Source organism: Colossoma macropomum, unplaced genomic scaffold (genome assembly GCF_904425465.1).
Source record: "Colossoma macropomum unplaced genomic scaffold, Colossoma_macropomum, whole genome shotgun sequence".
Taxonomy (NCBI): domain Eukaryota; kingdom Metazoa; phylum Chordata; class Actinopteri; order Characiformes; family Serrasalmidae; genus Colossoma; species Colossoma macropomum.
The window spans coordinates 35,325,058-35,344,494 of record NW_023494802.1 but is presented as its reverse complement, the minus strand read 5'-3'; the positions used below and the strand labels follow the sequence as shown (position 1 = coordinate 35,344,494).

General features: G+C 40.6%; 2 protein-coding genes across 2 annotated transcripts; both read left to right on the top strand.

Moving 5' to 3' along the window:
• Positions 1 to 6,403: 6,403 nt before the first annotated feature.
• Positions 6,404 to 8,651, top strand: LOC118822893 (chemokine XC receptor 1-like). The gene is made up of 2 exons (XM_036592221.1): positions 6,404 to 6,473; positions 7,684 to 8,651. Exons 1-2 carry the CDS (start codon positions 6,404 to 6,406, stop codon positions 8,649 to 8,651), a joined length of 1,038 nt encoding a protein of 345 aa, XP_036448114.1.
• A 4,955-nt stretch (positions 8,652 to 13,606) lies between these two features.
• Positions 13,607 to 16,317, top strand: LOC118822651 (chemokine XC receptor 1-like). Its single transcript, XM_036591844.1, has 2 exons — positions 13,607 to 13,755; positions 14,916 to 16,317. Exons 1-2 carry the CDS (start codon positions 13,752 to 13,754, stop codon positions 15,920 to 15,922), a joined length of 1,011 nt encoding a protein of 336 aa, XP_036447737.1. The 5' UTR covers positions 13,607 to 13,751; the 3' UTR covers positions 15,923 to 16,317.
• The last annotated feature ends 3,120 nt before the right edge of the window (positions 16,318 to 19,437 follow it).

The following is a 19,437-nucleotide window of genomic DNA, read 5'->3' as shown; positions in this document are numbered from 1 at the left end:
TTCCGGAATGTTTCAAAATAGTGTAACTTAAATATTCTCTAAACTTTTCACTCTTATTTTGCCCTGGTCCCAACATTTTTTGAGTGTGTTGCAGGCATCAAATTCAAAATATGTTTATATTTACAAAATACAATCAAGCTGGTCAGCCAAAACATTAAAAGTCATTTCTTTGTACTTTGTACTCTTTGTCACTTAAATAACAGTTCAAGAGAATTAACAATCATAGATTCTGAATTTTATTGCATATTACACAATTTCTCAGTCTTAACTACTACAAAGTCTTGGTCTAGACTGGGACTCAATGTGTCCAAGTCTCTGTTTTGACTCGAACTCAACTCAAAAAATTATGTGGATACCGTAAAGAAGGTTAGGGTTAGGATGAGGGCCAGGGTGAGGGTTAGAATTAGGTTTTGGGTTGAGGTTAAGGTTAGGGTTAGGATTAGGTTTTGCTACCTACTGTCTACTTCATGTAACATATCAACAATACATCTAGTTAATGTAAATAACGTATAAACAGTACATCTAGATATTTACCTCAATGTACTCAGATGCTGCACTACTGCTACATCACTTATATGTTGTTGATGTGTTATTGACACTACAAAGGATGACTCAAAATAGTTAACTGTCCAAATAAAAAAAAATCAAACAGATATGTTAAATAACAACATGAAAAAATGCATAAAAATTAAAATATTATTTTCATGAGTTGAAATTAAGCAGTTAGGGTTTGGGACAGACACCTCTCAATAGAAAGTACCCTATAAATGATGATTTTGTATACAGTCAGGTCCATAAGTATGTGGACAGTGACATAATTTTTGTAGTTGTGGTGCTTCATTAACCAGCTGTTGTTGGCTACAGCTATGCTGTACATAAGCAGGGTTTCCTCTTCCTCTTCCTCTCACAGCTCATTTGCTACTCAAAACATGACTGACTCTATCAGCTTTCTGCTCACACACACACGCCAGATGGCTCCACCCTTCACAATATGAGCCCTTAGCAAAATAACCCTGTGAAGTAACTCTTCAGAAGAATTTCAGAAGAACCCAAAATCAATGTGTAAAACCATTTCTTGAACACACTACAATATTTTCAGGTTGTGATTGGGGATGTACAAAAAAGTAACTCATTTACTCAAGTAGTTTTTCAGTAAACAACCTATTTACTCTTACTTAGTAATTTACTTTATCAATACTTTTATTTGTACTCAAGTAAACTTACTACAGTAAAATTACTTTTACTTAAGTATTGATTTTCAGTACTTTTTCCACCCCTGCTAAGAGAAAAACTGGAAGTTGTAAAAAGTTGTAAATTAATAATTGTGAAATGATACTGATCACATTTGCAAATTCCACAGCAATAACAAAAAAAAAACACGTACAGAAAAACACTCATAAGCTATTCACACACTCTGTAGACTGAACACATGCAGATTATGTAAAATATAGTGCATATGTCACACATTGTACTAACTCTCAGACGGAAACGGACTTCATTTCCCAAGCTCCTTTTGAAGATCATGTGACTTCAAACGTCCCTTCTGAATCGGAGTCTCAAGTGGACTCCATTACCCACAAGTCAAGCGGGGATCATATGACTTCTGACAAGCACTCACACACCTATCAGCGTTCCCAATCCCCTGAGTATTGACTAGCTTCACCTGTGTGCCTAGTCATGTGTTTAGTTAGAGTAATATATAAGCCCGGGTTTAGTGAGTATCAGTGCGAGGTATTGCTTCCCTGAGAACTTACTGAGCGTTATTTCTGATTACTTGATTCTGTTTTTGACTCTGCTTTTTGCCTGTTCCCTTTTGTACTGTTGCCTGGTATTTTGGATTTGTGTTTTGACTATTTTGCCTGCCTTTTTGACCTCATCTTTAGTCTTGCCCCATTGTTTTGTTTGCTTTGTGATATGATTACTTTCGTGATCTTTTTGCACTTCTTGGTTTTGACCCATGCCTGTGTTTTGACTACGTTTTTGCCAAGTGTTAATAAAACCAATCTTGTTAGTTTTATCCGCACGCGTCTGGATTCTGCTGAATGGTTACAGCATATAATTCATTTTCTTTAGTTTTAAAATGTATCTTCATCAAACCCACATCAAAACACCATCAATTGTCACCTGGAATGGTTTTAATTAACAGGTGTGCCTTGTCAAGAGTTCATTTGTGGAACTGTTTGTCTTCTTAATGTGTTTGAGACCATCAGTTGTGTTGTGTGGAGTGGAGTTGTGTTCATCATGAAAGTATTTTACAATGTAAATAAAAGGCTCTGTGCATTTAAAATATGTTTGAGGGGATTAGAAACTAGTCAGAGCTTGTACACAGGGCAGTAATCTGGGTGGTCTGTGGGTGGATCAGAAGTGATAGTAAGTTAGCGGAGTGCTGATCCTATCAAGCCAGCAGGCCGATACATGCTCACTATGTGGGTGAAGTTCACTGTCTGACTCTAGAAAAGCCCCGGAACGACCTCAAAGGATACAGCGCCTGGTAGAACCTTCATTAGAACCAGTACTGCTCCAGAACTGTTGGATAAACTGCATAGCTGTTAGTCACGACTTCTCTCTGTGGCACAGACGAGCATCTGGGAAATAGAAATGGGTAATAAAATGATATTTACGTCAATAATTTTAGTCATTTATTTAAACAATGTTATGATTTGTCGTCACTACTTTTCTCTCTATCAGCTGTTTTTCTGCATATTAAAAAAAAAGAGTTGCAATGGCAAAATTTGGGCAAAATCCACTTAATTTTGGTTTGTACGCTCACTCAAGGATGATCATTTTTTCCATCAAAAACAATCCATTATTGTATTCTTTAAATGTAAATGTGAAAAGAGGGAAGTCTGTGTGCATCTGCATTTTTTTGTTTTTTTGTTTGATACTTCATCCAATATAATACAGTGTCCAGTCTTTCTTCTTACACAATTTTCCACATCAAAACACTTTAGTATAAGTACATTGCACTGCTGTCAGAACAAAACCTTATATCTCCCTGAAGGTAACTTTACAAGAGAAGGAAAAATGTTTTTAACTTTCAATGGAAGTAAATGGAGAATTTTTTTTTCCCAAGTAATTTTAGATTTTTGAATTTCTGTTGGTCTGTTCATCATAAAATTTTGACACAACATAAAGGGCAGCTGTCTTTTTCAAACTAGCTCAAAAAAATGAAAAATGACAAAAATGGAGATAGCAGCAATCGGAAAAACAGCTGGATAATTATTTCCTTTTCTAAACCACAAAAAGTACAGGACACTGGTGCATTTTTTAGTCCTGATTTGTGAATTCAGATGACATCATTTTCCATGCCCAAATCTGCCAATATTACACATTAGGGTTTTATTTTGTAAAGCTTATAACTTCAGAAGTCAAGCTCTCAGATGAAACCAGGTTCAAACTGCGCAGCTGATTTGTGGAAAATTTCACAGCTTTTATTTTGTCTGTGTTTCGCCTGTGTAGACTACAAGCGAAATATAAGCTTTTTTACTTTGGCTGGTGATTTTCAATACAAATAACATCAAAATCTATGAAAATGTGTTTGATTTAGCAGAGCTCGCAGGCACCCTCTGCTGTGTTGCAGTCCTGTTTTTGATATAACAGGGGAAATAGGAAGTGGCCAGGCTCCTCATAAACCTGCTTTGTCCCGAGCTGCTACTTGGTCCATTTCTTGTACGTGACGGAAAGAGTTCGTTCTCTTGCACAGCTGATGGAAACTCAATCTAGCTGTTGTGATCCCAATGACTGGGGTGCCATTTAGACCTTGAAACTCTTAAAAAATTAAGCTTTATACATTTTTTTCAATCATTTTGAACATTGAATCTCAGCAAACATGCATGTGTTGATCTCAGACAGTGTCACTCAGTGGCTTGAATGAGTAAAAGGTTTGAAAGTAACAGGGTTGAGTTTACTGTACAGAATTAGTATTCACTCTTAAAAAGATGGTTCTTTAGTAAAGAGAATGGCTCTATGAAATGAATAGAACTATGAAAGAACGATGTACATGCTCAAAGCGTTCTGTACATGGTGAAATGGTTCTTCAGATTGATGGAGAATGTGTTGTATATGGTTCTATATAGCACCTCTGTGTAGCATTAAGCTATGTTACAAGCTTGACATTGTCACAACAGAGGAACCCTTTTCAAAAAGGTTCTATAAAAATCTAAAGAACTGTTTCACCATGCAAAGAACCCTTTATGCATGCAAATGGTTCTTTGAGTGTTCATGGTTCTATATAGAACTATTGTCTTTACTAAAGAACCCTTGAGTAACCATCTTTTTTAACAGTGGAGAAATAGACAAAAAATGTGGTTAACTAGCATCCATGCTAATTGCATTGAAGTCAATAAGGATATTCTAATGACATTCTAATGTTAAACTCAGCAACTGTATATATACCGTGCTGATGTATGTCAGTTGTAATGGTCATGTGAGATATTATTATTATTATTATTATTATTATTGTTGTTGTTGTCATAATATTATGGTCATATTACGACTTTACATGTTTAACAATCCCTTCCTGGATCGGGGCCTTGTCGAGGCGGACGGGCTTGTGTGGTCTAGGGATCTTCAGAGCTAAGTCGTCGGGAGCAGTATGCTCCTGGTAGGGTCTCCCAGGGCGAAACAGGTCTGGAGTGAAGACCCAGACTAACTCGATCCAAAAATCCTCTTTGAAAAATGGACACATACAAACGTGTACCCTGCCCGGGAGAGGGTCACCGGGACCTACCCCTGGAGCCAGGCCTGGGGGTAGTGTCCTCCGGCGAGCGCCTGGTGGCTGGGCATCCCACGTAACCCGGCCGGGCTCAGCCCGAAAGAGGCAACGTGGGGGGACCATGTGGGCCCACCACCCGCAAGGTCGAGCATGGGGGAGCAGTGCAGTGCCGTATAGGCAGTGGGAGATTGCGGGGGGGCCCCTGGTGGCCTAGGCTCCTGCGGCAGAAACTGGCTCTTGGTACGTGGAATGTAACCTCACTGGGGGGGAAGGAGCCAGAGCTTGTGCGGGAGGTTGAGAGGTACCAACTAGATATAGTTGGGCTCACCTCCACCCCACCCACAGTGTCGGCTCTGGAACCAAACTCCTTGATAGGGGTTGGTCCCTCTCCTACTCCGGGGTTGCACAGGGTGAGAGGCGCCAGGTGGGTGTGGGGATACTCACGAGTCCCCGGCTGGCAGCCGTGCAGTTGGAGTTTGTCCCGGTGGACGAGAGGGTCGCCTCAATGCAAATTAAAATGGCAGAGAGGAAAACTCTGACTGTTGTGTGTGCTTATGCACCAAACAGCAGGTCGGAGTATTTGGCCTTCTTGGAGCAAGTGGGTCGGGGTTCTGGAAAGGGTCCCGCCTACAGACTCCATAGCCTTACTGGGAGAGTTCAATGCTCATGTTGGCAATGACTGGGAGACCTGGAGAGGTGTGATTGGGAAGAACGGCCTGCCCCATCTAAACCCGAATGGTGAGTTGTTATTGGACTTGTGTGCTAGGCATGGATGGTCCATAACGAACACCAAGTTCCAACCCAAGGATGTTCATAAGTGTACGTGGTACCAGAGCTCCTTGGCTGAAAGGTCAATGATCGACTTTGTTGTCGTTTCATCTACTCGGGACCGTATGTTCTGGACACTCGGGTGAAGAGGGGTGCTGAGCTGTCGACTGATCACCACCTGGTGGTGAGTTGGATCAGATGGCAGGGAAGACTAATGGTCAGACCCGGTAGGCCCAAGCGAATAGCGAGGGTGTGCTGGGAATGACTGCCGGAGGCCCCTGTTCGGAATGATTTAAACTCCCACCTCCGGGAGAGCTCTCTCATGTCCGGCAGGAGGTAGGAGACATGGAGTCTGAATGGACCCTGTTCAAAACCTCCATTGTGGAAGCTGCCAGGCATGGCTGTGGCCAAAAGCTTGTGGGTGCCTGTCAGGGCGGTAACCCAAGAACCACCTGGTGGACACCGGTGGTGAGGGAGGCCGTCAAGCTGAAGAAAGAGGCCTTTAGGGACTGGATGGCCCGGAGGACTCCCGACTCAGCAGATAGGTACCGACCGGCAAAAAAGGTGGCAGAAGCAAAATCCAGGGCATGGGACGAGTTTGGTGGGGCCATGGAAAAAGACTTTCGGTCAGCCTTGAGGAGGTTCTGGACAACTGTCCGGCGACTCAGGAGCGGTCGGGGTGGCTTCGCCCAAGCTGTGTTCGGCAGGGGTGGGGAAGCTCTGACTTCAAATGAGGATATTGTCGGTTGGTGGAAGGAGCACTTTGAGGAACTCCTTAATCCGGGAGATATGCCTCCCTCATGGGAGTCAGGGCCAGAGGCTTCTGGCGTGTCAAGCTCCATTTCCCTGGTGGAGGTCACTGAGGTAGTTGGCAAGCTCCTCAGTGGCAAGGCACCTGGGGTGGATGAGATTCGTCTGGAGATGCTTAAGACTCTGGATATTGTGGGGCTGTCGTGGCTGGCGCGCCAATATTGCATGGACCTCGGGAACGGTACCCTTGGACTGGCAGACCGGGGTAGTGGTCCCTATTTTTAAGAAAGGGGACCGGAGGGTGTGTGCCAACTATCGGGGTATCACACTGCTCAGCCTCCCTGGGAAAGTCTATGCCAAGGTGCTAGAAAGGAGACTTTGACCGATAGTTGAACCTTAGATTGAGGAGGAACAATGCGGATTCCATCCCGGCCATGGAACAATGGACCAGCTTTTCACCCTTTCACGGATTGTTGAGGGGGCATGGGAATTTGCCAACCCAGTCTACATGTGTTTTGTGGATTTGGAGAAGGCTTACGACCGTGTTCCCCGAGATATCTTGTGGTCCTCCGGGAGTATGGGGTGCCGGGGCTGCTACTCCGGGCCATTCAATCTCTGTACTCCCGGAGTGAGAGCTGTGTTCGTATACTCGGCATTAAGTCAGACTCTTTCAGTGTTAGCGTTGGACTCCGCCAGGGTTGTGCCCTGTCTCCACTCCTGTTTGTGATATTCATGGACAGGGTGTCAAGGCGTAGCCGTGGTCAGGAGGGCATTATGTGTGGAGGCCGAAGGGTGGCGTCTCTGCTATTTGCAGACGATGTTGTTCTTTTGGCTGGATCACATGGATGCCTCCAGCGCGCACTGGAGCAGTTTGCAGCTGAGTGTGAAGCGGTTGGTATGCGGATCAGCATCTCCAAGTCTGAGTCCATGGTCTTAGCCCGGAAAAGGATGGCATGCCTACTCCAGGTAGGGGGAAAGGACTTACCCCAAGTGGAGGAGTTTAAGTATCTTGGGTTCTTGTTCATGAGTGATGGGAAGAGGGATTGTGAGATCGACCGCAGGCTGGGACAGGCGGCAGCAGTAATGCGGTCGTTGTACCGGACTGTAGTGGTGAAGAGGGAGCTGAGCCGTAAGGCGAAGCTCTCTGTTTACCAGTCGGTCTACATCCCAACCCTCACCTATGGTCATGAGCTATGGGTAATGACCGAAAGAATGAGATCGTGGTGGGTCAAGATCCCGGGGTCATCGTAGGACGCGCTGTAGGGATTATATCTCCAGGTTGGCCTGGGAGCGGCTTGGGGTCCCCGGGAATGAGCTGGAGGAAGTTGCGGGGGACAGGGTTGTCTGGGATTCTCTGCTCTCCCAACTGCTACCGAGACCCTAGCTGGACTAAGCGGTTAACAACGATGATCATGATGATGATGTTTAACAATCTATTCTTTGCTGTCCAGAAAACAATTCTTCCATGGATAATAAACCATGTCCCCAGGAGGCTGCAATCAAATTTGGTTCCACTGTACTTCCCATATTCATCTCCACTGTGGTCCTCCTCAGTCTCATTGGTAACATCCTGGTTCTGGTGATCCTTGGACTCTACGAGAACCTCAAATCACTGACCAACATCTTCATCCTCAACTTGGCTCTGTCTGACCTGATCTTCACGCTTGGACTTACAATTTGGGCCTGTTATCTCATTTGGAGCTGGACGGTTGGTGGTTTTATTTGTAAAGGTATTAGCTTTGTCTTCTCTGCTGGATTTTATAGCAGCATTGTGTTCCTGACACTGATGTCCATTGAATGCTATGTAGCAGTGGTCCATCCTCTGTCAGACTGGAACAGGTGTCAGAGTTTTCCCGTGATTCCCATTATTGCTTGGGTGGTGAGCTTTTCGGCAGCTTTGCCAGACTTAGTTATAAGCAAAGCCTCACCTGACCCAACAGACCCTAATAAATATGACTGTGATTATACCAGCATTACAGCTGCTCTTGGTGTTATATATGAGCAGAACATTTTTTTGGTTGTTGCCTTTTCTGTCATGAGCTTCTGCTTCATAAGAATTCTTCTGACCATCATCAAGGCCCAAACAAAGAAGAAACACAGGACTGTAAGACTCATCTTCTGCATGGTGGTGGTGTCCTTTGAGAGCTGGGCTCCTTATAACATTGTGGTATTTCTGCAGACCTTAGCTTATTATCCGATTGACCCCTTGACACAATGTGGTGTCTCCGATCATCTTGACTATGCATTTCATCTCTGCAGATTACTCGCTGTTTCCCACTGCTGTGTTAATCCAGTGATTTACATTTTTGCTAGTAAAAAAGCAAGGAATCATTTGAAGGCGCTTCTACAGAAGATATTCCTACAGCAAACGAATACAGAATTCCATCAGGCAGAAATTCACTCTTACAGTTCAATGTGAAGCAGGATTGAATATCCATGTCATTCCTGAGTCACCTAACACAAAAGCAATGTAAAACTGAGGAGGCACAATATTCCAATATTTTATTTTTATATTCCACACTATGCATGCCTTAAATACCTTCATTTATAACATTATTCCTCACCAGTTCACATTGCAACAAGCAGGTCACGCCCATTTCACCCATGTAACTATGTAAAATATTAAACTCTGCTACAAATACATTTTTTTATTATAATGTTTTAAATGTCATATTATATTATTAAGTATGATGCTTATATAATGTCTGTACTATGCTGAAATTGATTGGCGGGTGTTTTATGCACTGTGTGATTTAGCATTAACTTTCACTTTAATGGCTTATATTCTGTCATGTGTAATTACTGTGGAGTTTTTGTGAAATTTTATGCCAAAAATTTCAAGTTAAATTCTAAAATCCGCAAGCAAAATATTAAGTATCAAAATGTCAGAAATCTGTTGCCAATGCAAATAATGACAGTTAAATCAAACTTATTTTTTCAATAAAAATTCTGGTATCAATTTATTACACCACTTTGCCAGTTTTGGCTTTCATTTCTTTTATATTTGCTGATACATTTTTTTGCTACTGGAATCCCTCTTTTGCTTCTGAAATGTTTCTTTTGCTTCTGACTTTTGGCACTTTTTTAACAGGGGGTGGGTCTTAGAAGAGAGCATTTACCTGCACAGCTATACCACCTTTCGAGTTTCAAACTGCTAGCGCTAACCAGCCTAGCACGGTCCTCTAGGGATAACTAGGAGAGACACACTGGGAATGGAGTTAAACTGCTTATATAATAGAAATAGCTGCTTATATCTGATATTAGTTCACTGCAGTGATTTGGAGCAGCAGCATTCTGTAAATGGACGTGATGAGATGCAAAGCCTGTTTCAGCGACTGACACAGAGTGGATAGAAACAAGAAGAGACTGACATAAAATCCTTTATAAAAGACAAATCAGAACAGCCATTCATGACATGCCAACTTTATTCCCTTTGTAGTGATTGAACATCAGCTATCTTATGGCAGCAGTAAGTCATAGCTGGCAGTAATCAGAGGAATTGTCCACTCTTCACTGTTTAAACAGCTGCAAAGCTCACCTAGTTGGCCCTTTAGCAGACAATGCTAGGCTAGCTAGCACTACATCTGCAAACTCAAAAGATGATACAGCTTTGTTCAACAGTTATGTTTTCCTAAATACTTCAGTTTCCAAAATATATTTTTAAAACAGCTCAACACAGGAATCTGAGTGTGTTACATCAATAAATATGACCAACATTAATGTTGGACAGCTCAGCACATTCTTCTCCATGTTCAGATCACAGCTCTTGGAGTGGGCATGGCTATGTGTTCAGAAGACCTGTCACTCCAAATTAGTTGGAATTGACCAATAGAAAGTGCAGGTCAAGCTGAACAACTGTGTCAGCAAGTAGTTGAATTCACTCATTAGAAGGGATATCTGTATACTTTTGCACATATAGAGTATCTGTCATGTAGAGTTGTAGTACTTGAGTCCGGTCTCCATGAACTAGTCTTGTGATATAAGATATTACAATGTGATTGTTTCCATTTCATAATAAATATGGATACTGTTTAGTTTATGTTCATTTGACTTTGAAAGAGGAAAGCAACAAAGAATAACCTCAGCACTGCTTCAAGTTACAATGTAAAGTTTGACTAAGACTACAGTATAGCATAATACAAACAATAATTTTAGGTTAAATATTTAGGCTAAATATCACACATTACATATTAGTCAATTCCACGTCAAGACTGAGACCAGATTTTTTTCAGAGCATATATGTTGGCTAAGGCAGTCAGGTTTCAGAGGTTCTTGAGTCCATGATATCATGTACCTGAACAAGCTGTCCAGGGCCTTTGGAAGAAAAACAGGCCTGCAACATCACAGATCCACCACCATTATTTCAGAGCGGGGATAATGTTCTTTTCTATATGGCTATATTTGTGTCTACACCAATCTCATCTCTGGTGTTTGTTGCCAAAAATTCTGTTTCGGTGTCATCTGACTATAAAACACTTCCCACTGAAAGTTCCAGTTCTGGCAAACTGTAGGAGCTTGAGTTTGATGGCCTTTGACAGCAGAGGCTTTCTTCTCAATTCAACACCATTGTTACCCTTCCCTGAAGTGGTCATCCAACAAAAATGACTCCAAGGCAAAGCATATAATATTCTAGGAGGTCACAAAGAGTCCCAGGTTAACATCTAAGGATCTGTAGGCCTCTTTTACACTGGCTAATGTCAGTATTCATGAGTCTATAATCAGGCAAACACTAAACAAGAATAGTACATATGAAATGATAGCACAGAGGAACACTGGTACACAGGTACCATACTGTAGATTAACGGTAAATTATAGTAAAATGTTACAAACTATTTATTTCCCTATTTATTTATTTCTGTATTTCCTTGTCCTTATGCTAATAAAGGGGCTGTCAATCAACAATGTCACAGCATGTTAATATTCCTATTGGTTGTTTGATATCGGATTCTGTATAGATCGTTTGTACGTCTTGCTCTGTCAGCGGTAACTAAGGACAAGATAGCACAACAATGGCTGCTTACACGAAGACAGCAGACAGCAAGAGATCTGAGAGTCTCGGCTGATCTGGCTGAAAATGCAGGTACGGCTTATTTACTAGTGTGTGTGTTCACTAGCATGTATGCGGATCACTGTACAGATAGGCTAGATTGCGGTGGTGAAATTTTCCCATTGTGGGACTAATAAGGGTCTCTTAATCAATAATCACATCTCTATGTATACACTCACTGGACACTTCTTATACACCTAAATTAGTTTAACTAACTAAGCCTGTTTGCATATGACATCATGTCACTGCATTGCTGTGGTGTGAACTGCAGAAAGAGGTCAGGAAGTGATTTTCTACATGGCCTGCTGCACCATTTAAGGTGGAACACGCAAACTGGCAAAAAAGAGGCTGCTTTGGGTGGAAAGCAACACCACTAACACTTGAATCGGAATTAATGGTTAAACAAACGACAGGCAGGGATAAATAACTTAACGTGCCATCCAATTGCAGTAAGCTGAAGTGACTCGTCTGTCTTGTTCCATGATGATCCACATCTTCACTAGCATAAGTTGAGTAAACAACCGTAGCATTAATGTTGAGAAGCACTGCGGCATGAAGGATGTTTGAACGAGGTAGTTGCTTATCTACTGCCTCGATAGAAGTTCAATTTAAAAAACGCTCCACTTCATAACAAAAGATTCATGTTTAACATATGTTCTCTTGTAATATCGTATAAACTAGCACAGTATGGGCTGGCCTGCATCTTGCATGCTTTTCACCTCCTGCCTCCTTCTAGATTTTACACGTGATCAGAATCTGAAGTCTGCAGACAACATATTAGAGATTGTAGTCCATCTGTTTCTCAGCATAATTTGTTTACTCCTTCATCAGTGATCAGGACCAAGAATAGGTTTCATTTGGGAGGTGGTTTCCTTCTCAGCACTGCAGTGATGTTGACATGGTAGTGGTGTGTTATCGAGGGTTGTGTTGGTACAACTGGATCAGACCCAGCTGGACTTTTAAAACACGGTGTCCACTCCACTGTATCCAAATACATACCTACTGTACCTTGTTAGTCCTTTTAGAGGTGAAGTTAGAGATGTAAGCTCATCTGTTGCTGCCCAGTTTGTTAGTTAATTTCTAGTCCTTCATCAGTGCCTACAGGATGCTGTTGGCTGGTAATTTATTCTCAGTCCAGCAGATATACTTAAGTGTTTAAAGACTCAAGCAACACTTCAGTATGACTCTGTGCAACACCACACATATTACCATGTCAGTGTCACTGAGAATGATCCTCTACCCAAATAAGACCTGCTGTGTGGCGGTCCTGAAAATTGAATAACAGGGTAAAAGGGGGCTAACAAAGTATGCAGAGAAACAGAAGGACTACAATTGTACAACTACAAAGTGTTCCTATATGGTAAGTAGAGCTGATAAAATGGACAATGAGTCTATACATATAATCAAGCACAATGGTGTACTGCACACTCTACATTCCATATTTTTCTTTAACACCTGTAACTATTTTTTCTTTAATACCTGGTAACTATTACCCATATACTTGCTATTCCACCCGTTTTGTCTGTGCAAGGTCTGTATATTTTTGTAAGACAATTAAAGCTGTTGTTTCCAAATGATTTCTAGTGTTGTCACTGAAATTCATGTATGCATAGAGGTGAGTTTTAAGAATCGGTGACTTTTACAAAGTAATACAGTACATACTGGTATAATGCATGATAATGCACATCATGTTCTTAAAACTGCAGCAGACTGTTGATTGTTCTGCTATGTCCACTTCTGTTCATTAACGTCTGAAAAACAAACCAAAATTAAAAGATGATTCAACCTTGATTCACAACATTGACTCAACCATAAATAAACATTGAAATGCCAGCTGAGGTACCTGATGTCCGGCCCATTTAAGGAGAACTTTAAATTGAAGGTAATTTCGTCTGGCCCATAACATGTAATGTATATAACATATAACATAATATAGCCAGTGTGGGGTAAGTGTATGGTATAGCCCTGATCTGGCACACATCTGGCCTATTTTTGGTGCAGCTGAGGTTATGTTCTTTGGCCCTGATTTGGCCCAGACCTGGCCCATGTAAGGTGAGCATATGGTAAATTTAATTTGGCCCAGATTTGGTCTACAACACACATGACATCTGGCCCATATAAGATGAAGCTGAGGTTAAGTCCTCTGGCCCTGATTTGGCCCAGACATGACCCATGTAAGGTGAGCATATGGTAAATTTATTTGGCCCATATATGGTGGAACTGTGGCTGAGTTGAGGCAGCCAGACTCACCCTGAGTCAATGCTGTACATCAAGGCCAAAAGTGGGCCATGAGAGAACTGCAGATGTGGGCCACATCTGAGCCAAATATTCATTGCTATCTGGGTCAGAACAAACTCACAGAGATGCTCCGCCTGTTAGAGCCTGCTACTATTGTTCAGAACTGAATCCCTGTTAGTTTCTGTTTCTCCGCGACTTCTCTCTGTGGCACAGACGAGCATTTGGGAAAGAGAAATGGGTAAGAAAATGACATTTATGTCAACTATTTTAGTCATTTATTAAAACAACACTGTGATTTGTCATCACTACTAGCGAACTAAAGAAGAATTTTCTCTCTGGTGTGTGTTTTTCTGCGTATTTAAAACAGGAGCTGAAACGGCAAATATCGGACAAAATCGACAAACCTCGCCAAAACGAACCATTTTTGCCTGTAAAAAAAATGAATGCGCTAAATTAAAGTATATCCATCCATCATTATTGTGTTCTTTTAACGTAAATGTGAAAAGACTGAAGTCTGTGTGGGGAATATACACGACAGAAGGCAGCAGAGTCCAGTAAACTAATGAAGAACTGATAATGTATCTTCATCTTACCGATGAAAAAACATAATAATAATAATAATAATAATAATAATATAATAATAATAATGCCAGTGCATTCTCTTAACATGTCTCAGTGCAGGCTTGTTCACAGACATGTACTCGCCCTCTTGGTTGGTGTGTTGAATGTCAGTATTTTGTTCTGCTGTCATTCTTCAAGATCCGCGTGAGCGAGATGAGGCTCAGCCTCGTCCCGGGAACAGAGCTCGTTGATCGGCTCGGGCTCAACAAGCTTCATCGCTCTCGAGCGCCCCCTCTGGTGCAGTACCACCCCAATAATTTTCTGCTGTGGACTATTGGTGGACTGCCTCACCTCAGCGGGGAAAATCGTGATTGTAATAAGACACGGAGACTCTGTGGAGTCTTAAACACAGTTAACCTCATAACTGCTGCGCTGTGATTAGACATAGCGTTACATGGTGGCGACTGCAGTTCAAATCCTATAGTCAATAGTGCTGTTGACTGAAACATGACTGCAGTGTCTCTCTCGATAAGACTGATCGCTATATACAGTCAATTAAATGACGTTTGCATGCTCAGAGGTTCTTTGCATGGTGAAATGGTTCTTCTGATAGAGAATGTGCTGTATGTGGTTCTATATAGAACCTTTTTGAAAAGGGTTCTACATAGCACCAAAAAAGGGTTCTTCTATTGTTTCAAGCTTCCCAGATAGCACATTTGATATGGCCCATATATATATGTGTGTGTGTGTGTGTGTGTGTGTGTGTGTGTGTGTGTGTGTGTAAAGCAAAACAGAATCATTCTTTACATGTTTAACAATCTTTTCGTTGCTTTCCAGAAAACTACACTACAGAAAACAACACTATAGAAGAATACGAAGACTATTACTCATATCCTTCCATGAATAATGAAACATGTCCCCAGGAGGCTGAGATCGAATTTAACCCTACTGTACTTTTCATATTCATCTCCATTGTGGTTCTCCCCAGTCTCATTGGTAACATCCTGGTTCTGGTGATCCTTGGACTCTACGAGAACCTCAAATCACTGACCAACATCTTCATCCTTAACTTGGCTCTGTCTGACCTCATCTTCATTCTTGGACTTACAATTTGGGCCTCTTACTTCATCTGGAGATGGACTTGCGTTGATTTTATGTGTAAAACTGTGAACTTTATTTTCTCTGCTGGATTTTATAGCAGCATTGTGTTCCTGACACTGATGACTATTAAGCGCTATGTAGCAGTGGTCCATCCTCTGTCTGACTGGAGCAGATGGCAGAGTTTTACAGTGATTCCCATCATTGCTTGGGTGGTGAGCTTTTTGGCAGCTTTGCCAGAGTTCAGCATCATAGGTGACCCAATATACCCTGACATACTTTACTGTCAATATTTCACCATTTCAGGCATTCTTGGTGTCACATATGAGCAGAACATTTTTTTGGTTGTTGCCTTTTCTGTCATGAGCTTCTGCTTCATAAGAATTCTTCTGACCATCATCAAGGCCCAAACAAAGAAGAAACACAGGACTGTAAGACTCGTGTTCTGCATGGTGGTGGTGTCCTTTGTAAACTGGGCTCCTTATAACATTGTGGTATTTCTGCAGACTTTAACTCATCATCAGATTGAGTTTTTTACACAATGTAGTGTCTTTGCTCATCTTAAATATGCATATCATCTCTGCAGATTACTCGCTATTTCCCACTGCTGTGTTAATCCAGTGATTTACATTTTCGCTAGTAAAAAAGCAAGGAATCATTTGAAGGCGCTTCTACAGAAGATATTCCAACGACAAACAAATACAGAATTCCATCAGGCAGAAATTCACTCTGACAGTTCACTGTGAAGAGGATTGGGGACCCACATCATTCCTGTGCAGTTTTTAAGGGTCACCTTGCATGACAAAGAAGGAATGTAAAACTGAAGAGGCACAATATCCCAATATTTTATTTTTATATTCCACACTATGCATGCCTTAAATACCTTCATTTATAACATTATTCCTCACCAGTTCACCTTGCAACAAGCTGGTCACGCCCATTTCACTTATGCTATGTATCATAATCATGATGTTTTAAATCACATATTATATTATTAAGTATGATGCTTCTATAATGTCTGTACTATGTTGAAATTGTTTGGAGGCTGCGTTTTACGCACTGTGTGATTTAGCATTAACTTTCACTTTAATGGCTTATATTCTGTCATGTGCAAGTGATCATTAAAGAGTTGGCACAGCTATATTTTTGTCATTTATTTCTGAAATGCTTTTTTAAGGAGCACATCTAAAATAATTACTATGGAGTTAATTTTGTACCAAAAGTTTCAAATAATTTTCCAAAATTCTAAAATCCATGAGCAAAATATTGAGTATCAAAATGTCAGAAATTTGTTGCAAATACAAATAATGAGAGTTAAATCAAACTTATTTTAAAAAAATCTACTCATTTTTGTCCATTCAGGTATAAATTTATAACTCATTTTGCCAGTTTTTGCTTTCATGCTATATTTGCTTATTTTGCTAATATTGTTTTGCTTCTGGAATCGCTCTTTTGCTTCTGACTTTTGGCACTTTTTAACAGGGGGTGGGTCTTAGAAGAGAGCGTTTACCTGCACTTTCTATTGGTCAACTGATTTAGATTGACAGGTCTTTTGAACACGTTATGAGCAATGTTTGTCGTATTATTTTACATTTTTAATGCAACACATATTTATGGGTCCTGTGTCGACCTGTCTAAAAAGAACTAACTGTTTAAAAAGAAATAACTGTCTAAAAAGAAATAACAAAGCCTGTTTCAGCGACTGACACAGAGGCAATCTGTGGATAGAAACAAGAAGAGACTGACATAAAATCCTCTATAAACAACAAACCAGAACAGCCATTCATCACATGCCAACTTTATTCCCTTTGTAGTGATTGCATCTCATGGCAGCAGTAAGTCGTAGCTGGCAGTAATCAGAGGTATTTTTCCACTCTTCACTGTGTTTAGATCAATGCTGCATTATTTACCTCGACCCCACAGCACTGCAGATTCAACGATTTCCTGACCCAACACACCTGCTTCGGCTCATGAATGGCTCAATAATCAGCTGATGAGCTGGATCAGGTGTTTTAATACAAGGAATGGTTGAAACCATGTGGAGTTGAAGGTCATCATAAGCAGGGCTAATAGACACTGATTTAAACAGCTGCAAAGCTCACCTAGTTGGCCCTTTAGCAGACACTACTAGGCTAGCTAGCACTACATCTGCAAACTCAAAAGATGATACAGCTTTGTTCAACAGTTATGTTTTCCTAAATACTTCAGTTTCCAAAATATATATTTGAAACAGCTCGACACAGGAATCTGAGTGTGTTACATCAATAAATATGACCAACATTAATGTTGGACAGCTCAGCACATTCCTCTCTGGCAGTACTAAGCTCAGTGTGAAGTGCTCCGCCACATTCAGATCACAGCTCTTGGAGTGGGCGTGGCTACATGTTCAGAAGACCTGTCACTCCAAATCAGTTGACCAATAGAAAGTGCAAGTGAATGCACTCTTATAAGACCTGCCCCCTGTGAAAATGTACCAAAAGTCAGAACAGAAGAAAAATTTCAGAAGCAAAAAAACTTTTTTCACAAAATCACCAAAAATAAAAAAATGGAAGGAAAACTGGTAAAAAAAAAAGACTAACCATTTTATTTCAAAATGGCTGAATGATTTTATCATTTTATTTGAAACTTTTGGCACAAAATTAACTCCATAAATTACTTTCTTTCATGAAATTCAATTCAATTTTTGACAAAGTATCTTAAAACTCCATGAAAATAAGTAATTATTTCGTCAATATTTTGAGAAAAATAGTCACAATGTAGATATTTAAAGTAAATATTAAGACAGTATTTCAAGATACTAAGTCAACATTTTGAGAAAATAAGTCACTATTTTGAGATACTGAGTTGGGGTAATGGGCTTCTTCACTATTTTGAAGGATCTGTCATTTTGGCAGTAGCTGGGTTTATGCTATCCTTTAGTCTGAACCATTTGAAACAGTTTTCTTGGTTAAACAGAATAATGTGGTTCCAGAAGTAGTCTGTAAAAGGCTCTCTGGAATCTTCATAATGAACATTTTTCTTTCAGTCATTCGAAGACTAAAGGCTAGTTTTTCGGTTGTATAAATGTTAGCAAAATGACATTGAATTTAATGATGTTGTGCATATATAAACATCATTTTTTGGAAATCTTCAAACACAGAACACACATCTAAGAATATCAGTAATCAGTTTGCAAAGTTTGTGGTTTATTGTTTACACCATATTCACCTATAATGTGTTGATTTAATGTGACAATAATAATTAGTCACTATAATCATGCACTAGATATCCAAAGGTTTGCAGACACTTGCCCATTCAGCGTTTCTTCTGAAGTCAAGTGTATTAATAGGGAATTTTGTTGCTGCTTTGCTGCAGTAACAGTCTCTACTCTTCTAGAGAGACTTTACAGTAGACGTTGGAACATTGTTGTGAGGATTTGACTGAATTCAGCCACAAGAGCATTAGTGAGGTCAGGTACTGATGTTGGATGATCAGTTCTGAATCACTCCAACTCATTCCAAAGGTATTGGATGGAGTTCCATCACTTGAGAGAACACAGTTCCACTGCTCCACTGCCCAATAATGAGGGGCTTTATACCCCTCTAGCTGATGCTCTGCATTGGGCATGTGACCTTGGGCTCATGTGTGGCTGCTCCAGAGCATCCAATTCTATTGACCACGCTTTTCTGTGGATATCATACATGTTCTGTGTGAGCAGTTGAACGCCTGTGTCAGCAAGTAGTTAAATTCACTCATTAGAAGGGATATATGTATACTTTATAGAGCACATATAGAGTATCTGTTATGTAGAGTTTTAGTACTTGAGTCCGGTCTCCATAAACTAGCGGTCTCAGTCTCGTCTCGCTCTCAACCTCATTTGGATTTGGTCTTGTGATATAAGATATTACAATGTGATTATAACCATGTTTCCATTTCATAATAAAATGGATATTATTTAGTTTATGTTCATTTTACTTTAGGTGGTGATTCTGAGTGAGTTTAAAAGAGGAAAGCAACAAAGAATAATCTCACCATTGCTTCAAGTTACAATGTAAAGTTTGACTAAGACTACAGTATAGCATAATAAAAATAATCAATAATTTTAGGTTAAATATTTAGGCTATATATTATATATTACTTAGTAGTCAATTCCACGTCAAGACTGAGACCAGATTAAGATTTTTTTCAGAGCATATATGTTGGCTAAGGCAGTCAGGTTTCATAGGTTCTTGAGTCCATGATATCTTGTACCTGAACGAGCTGTCCAGGGCCTTTGGAAGAA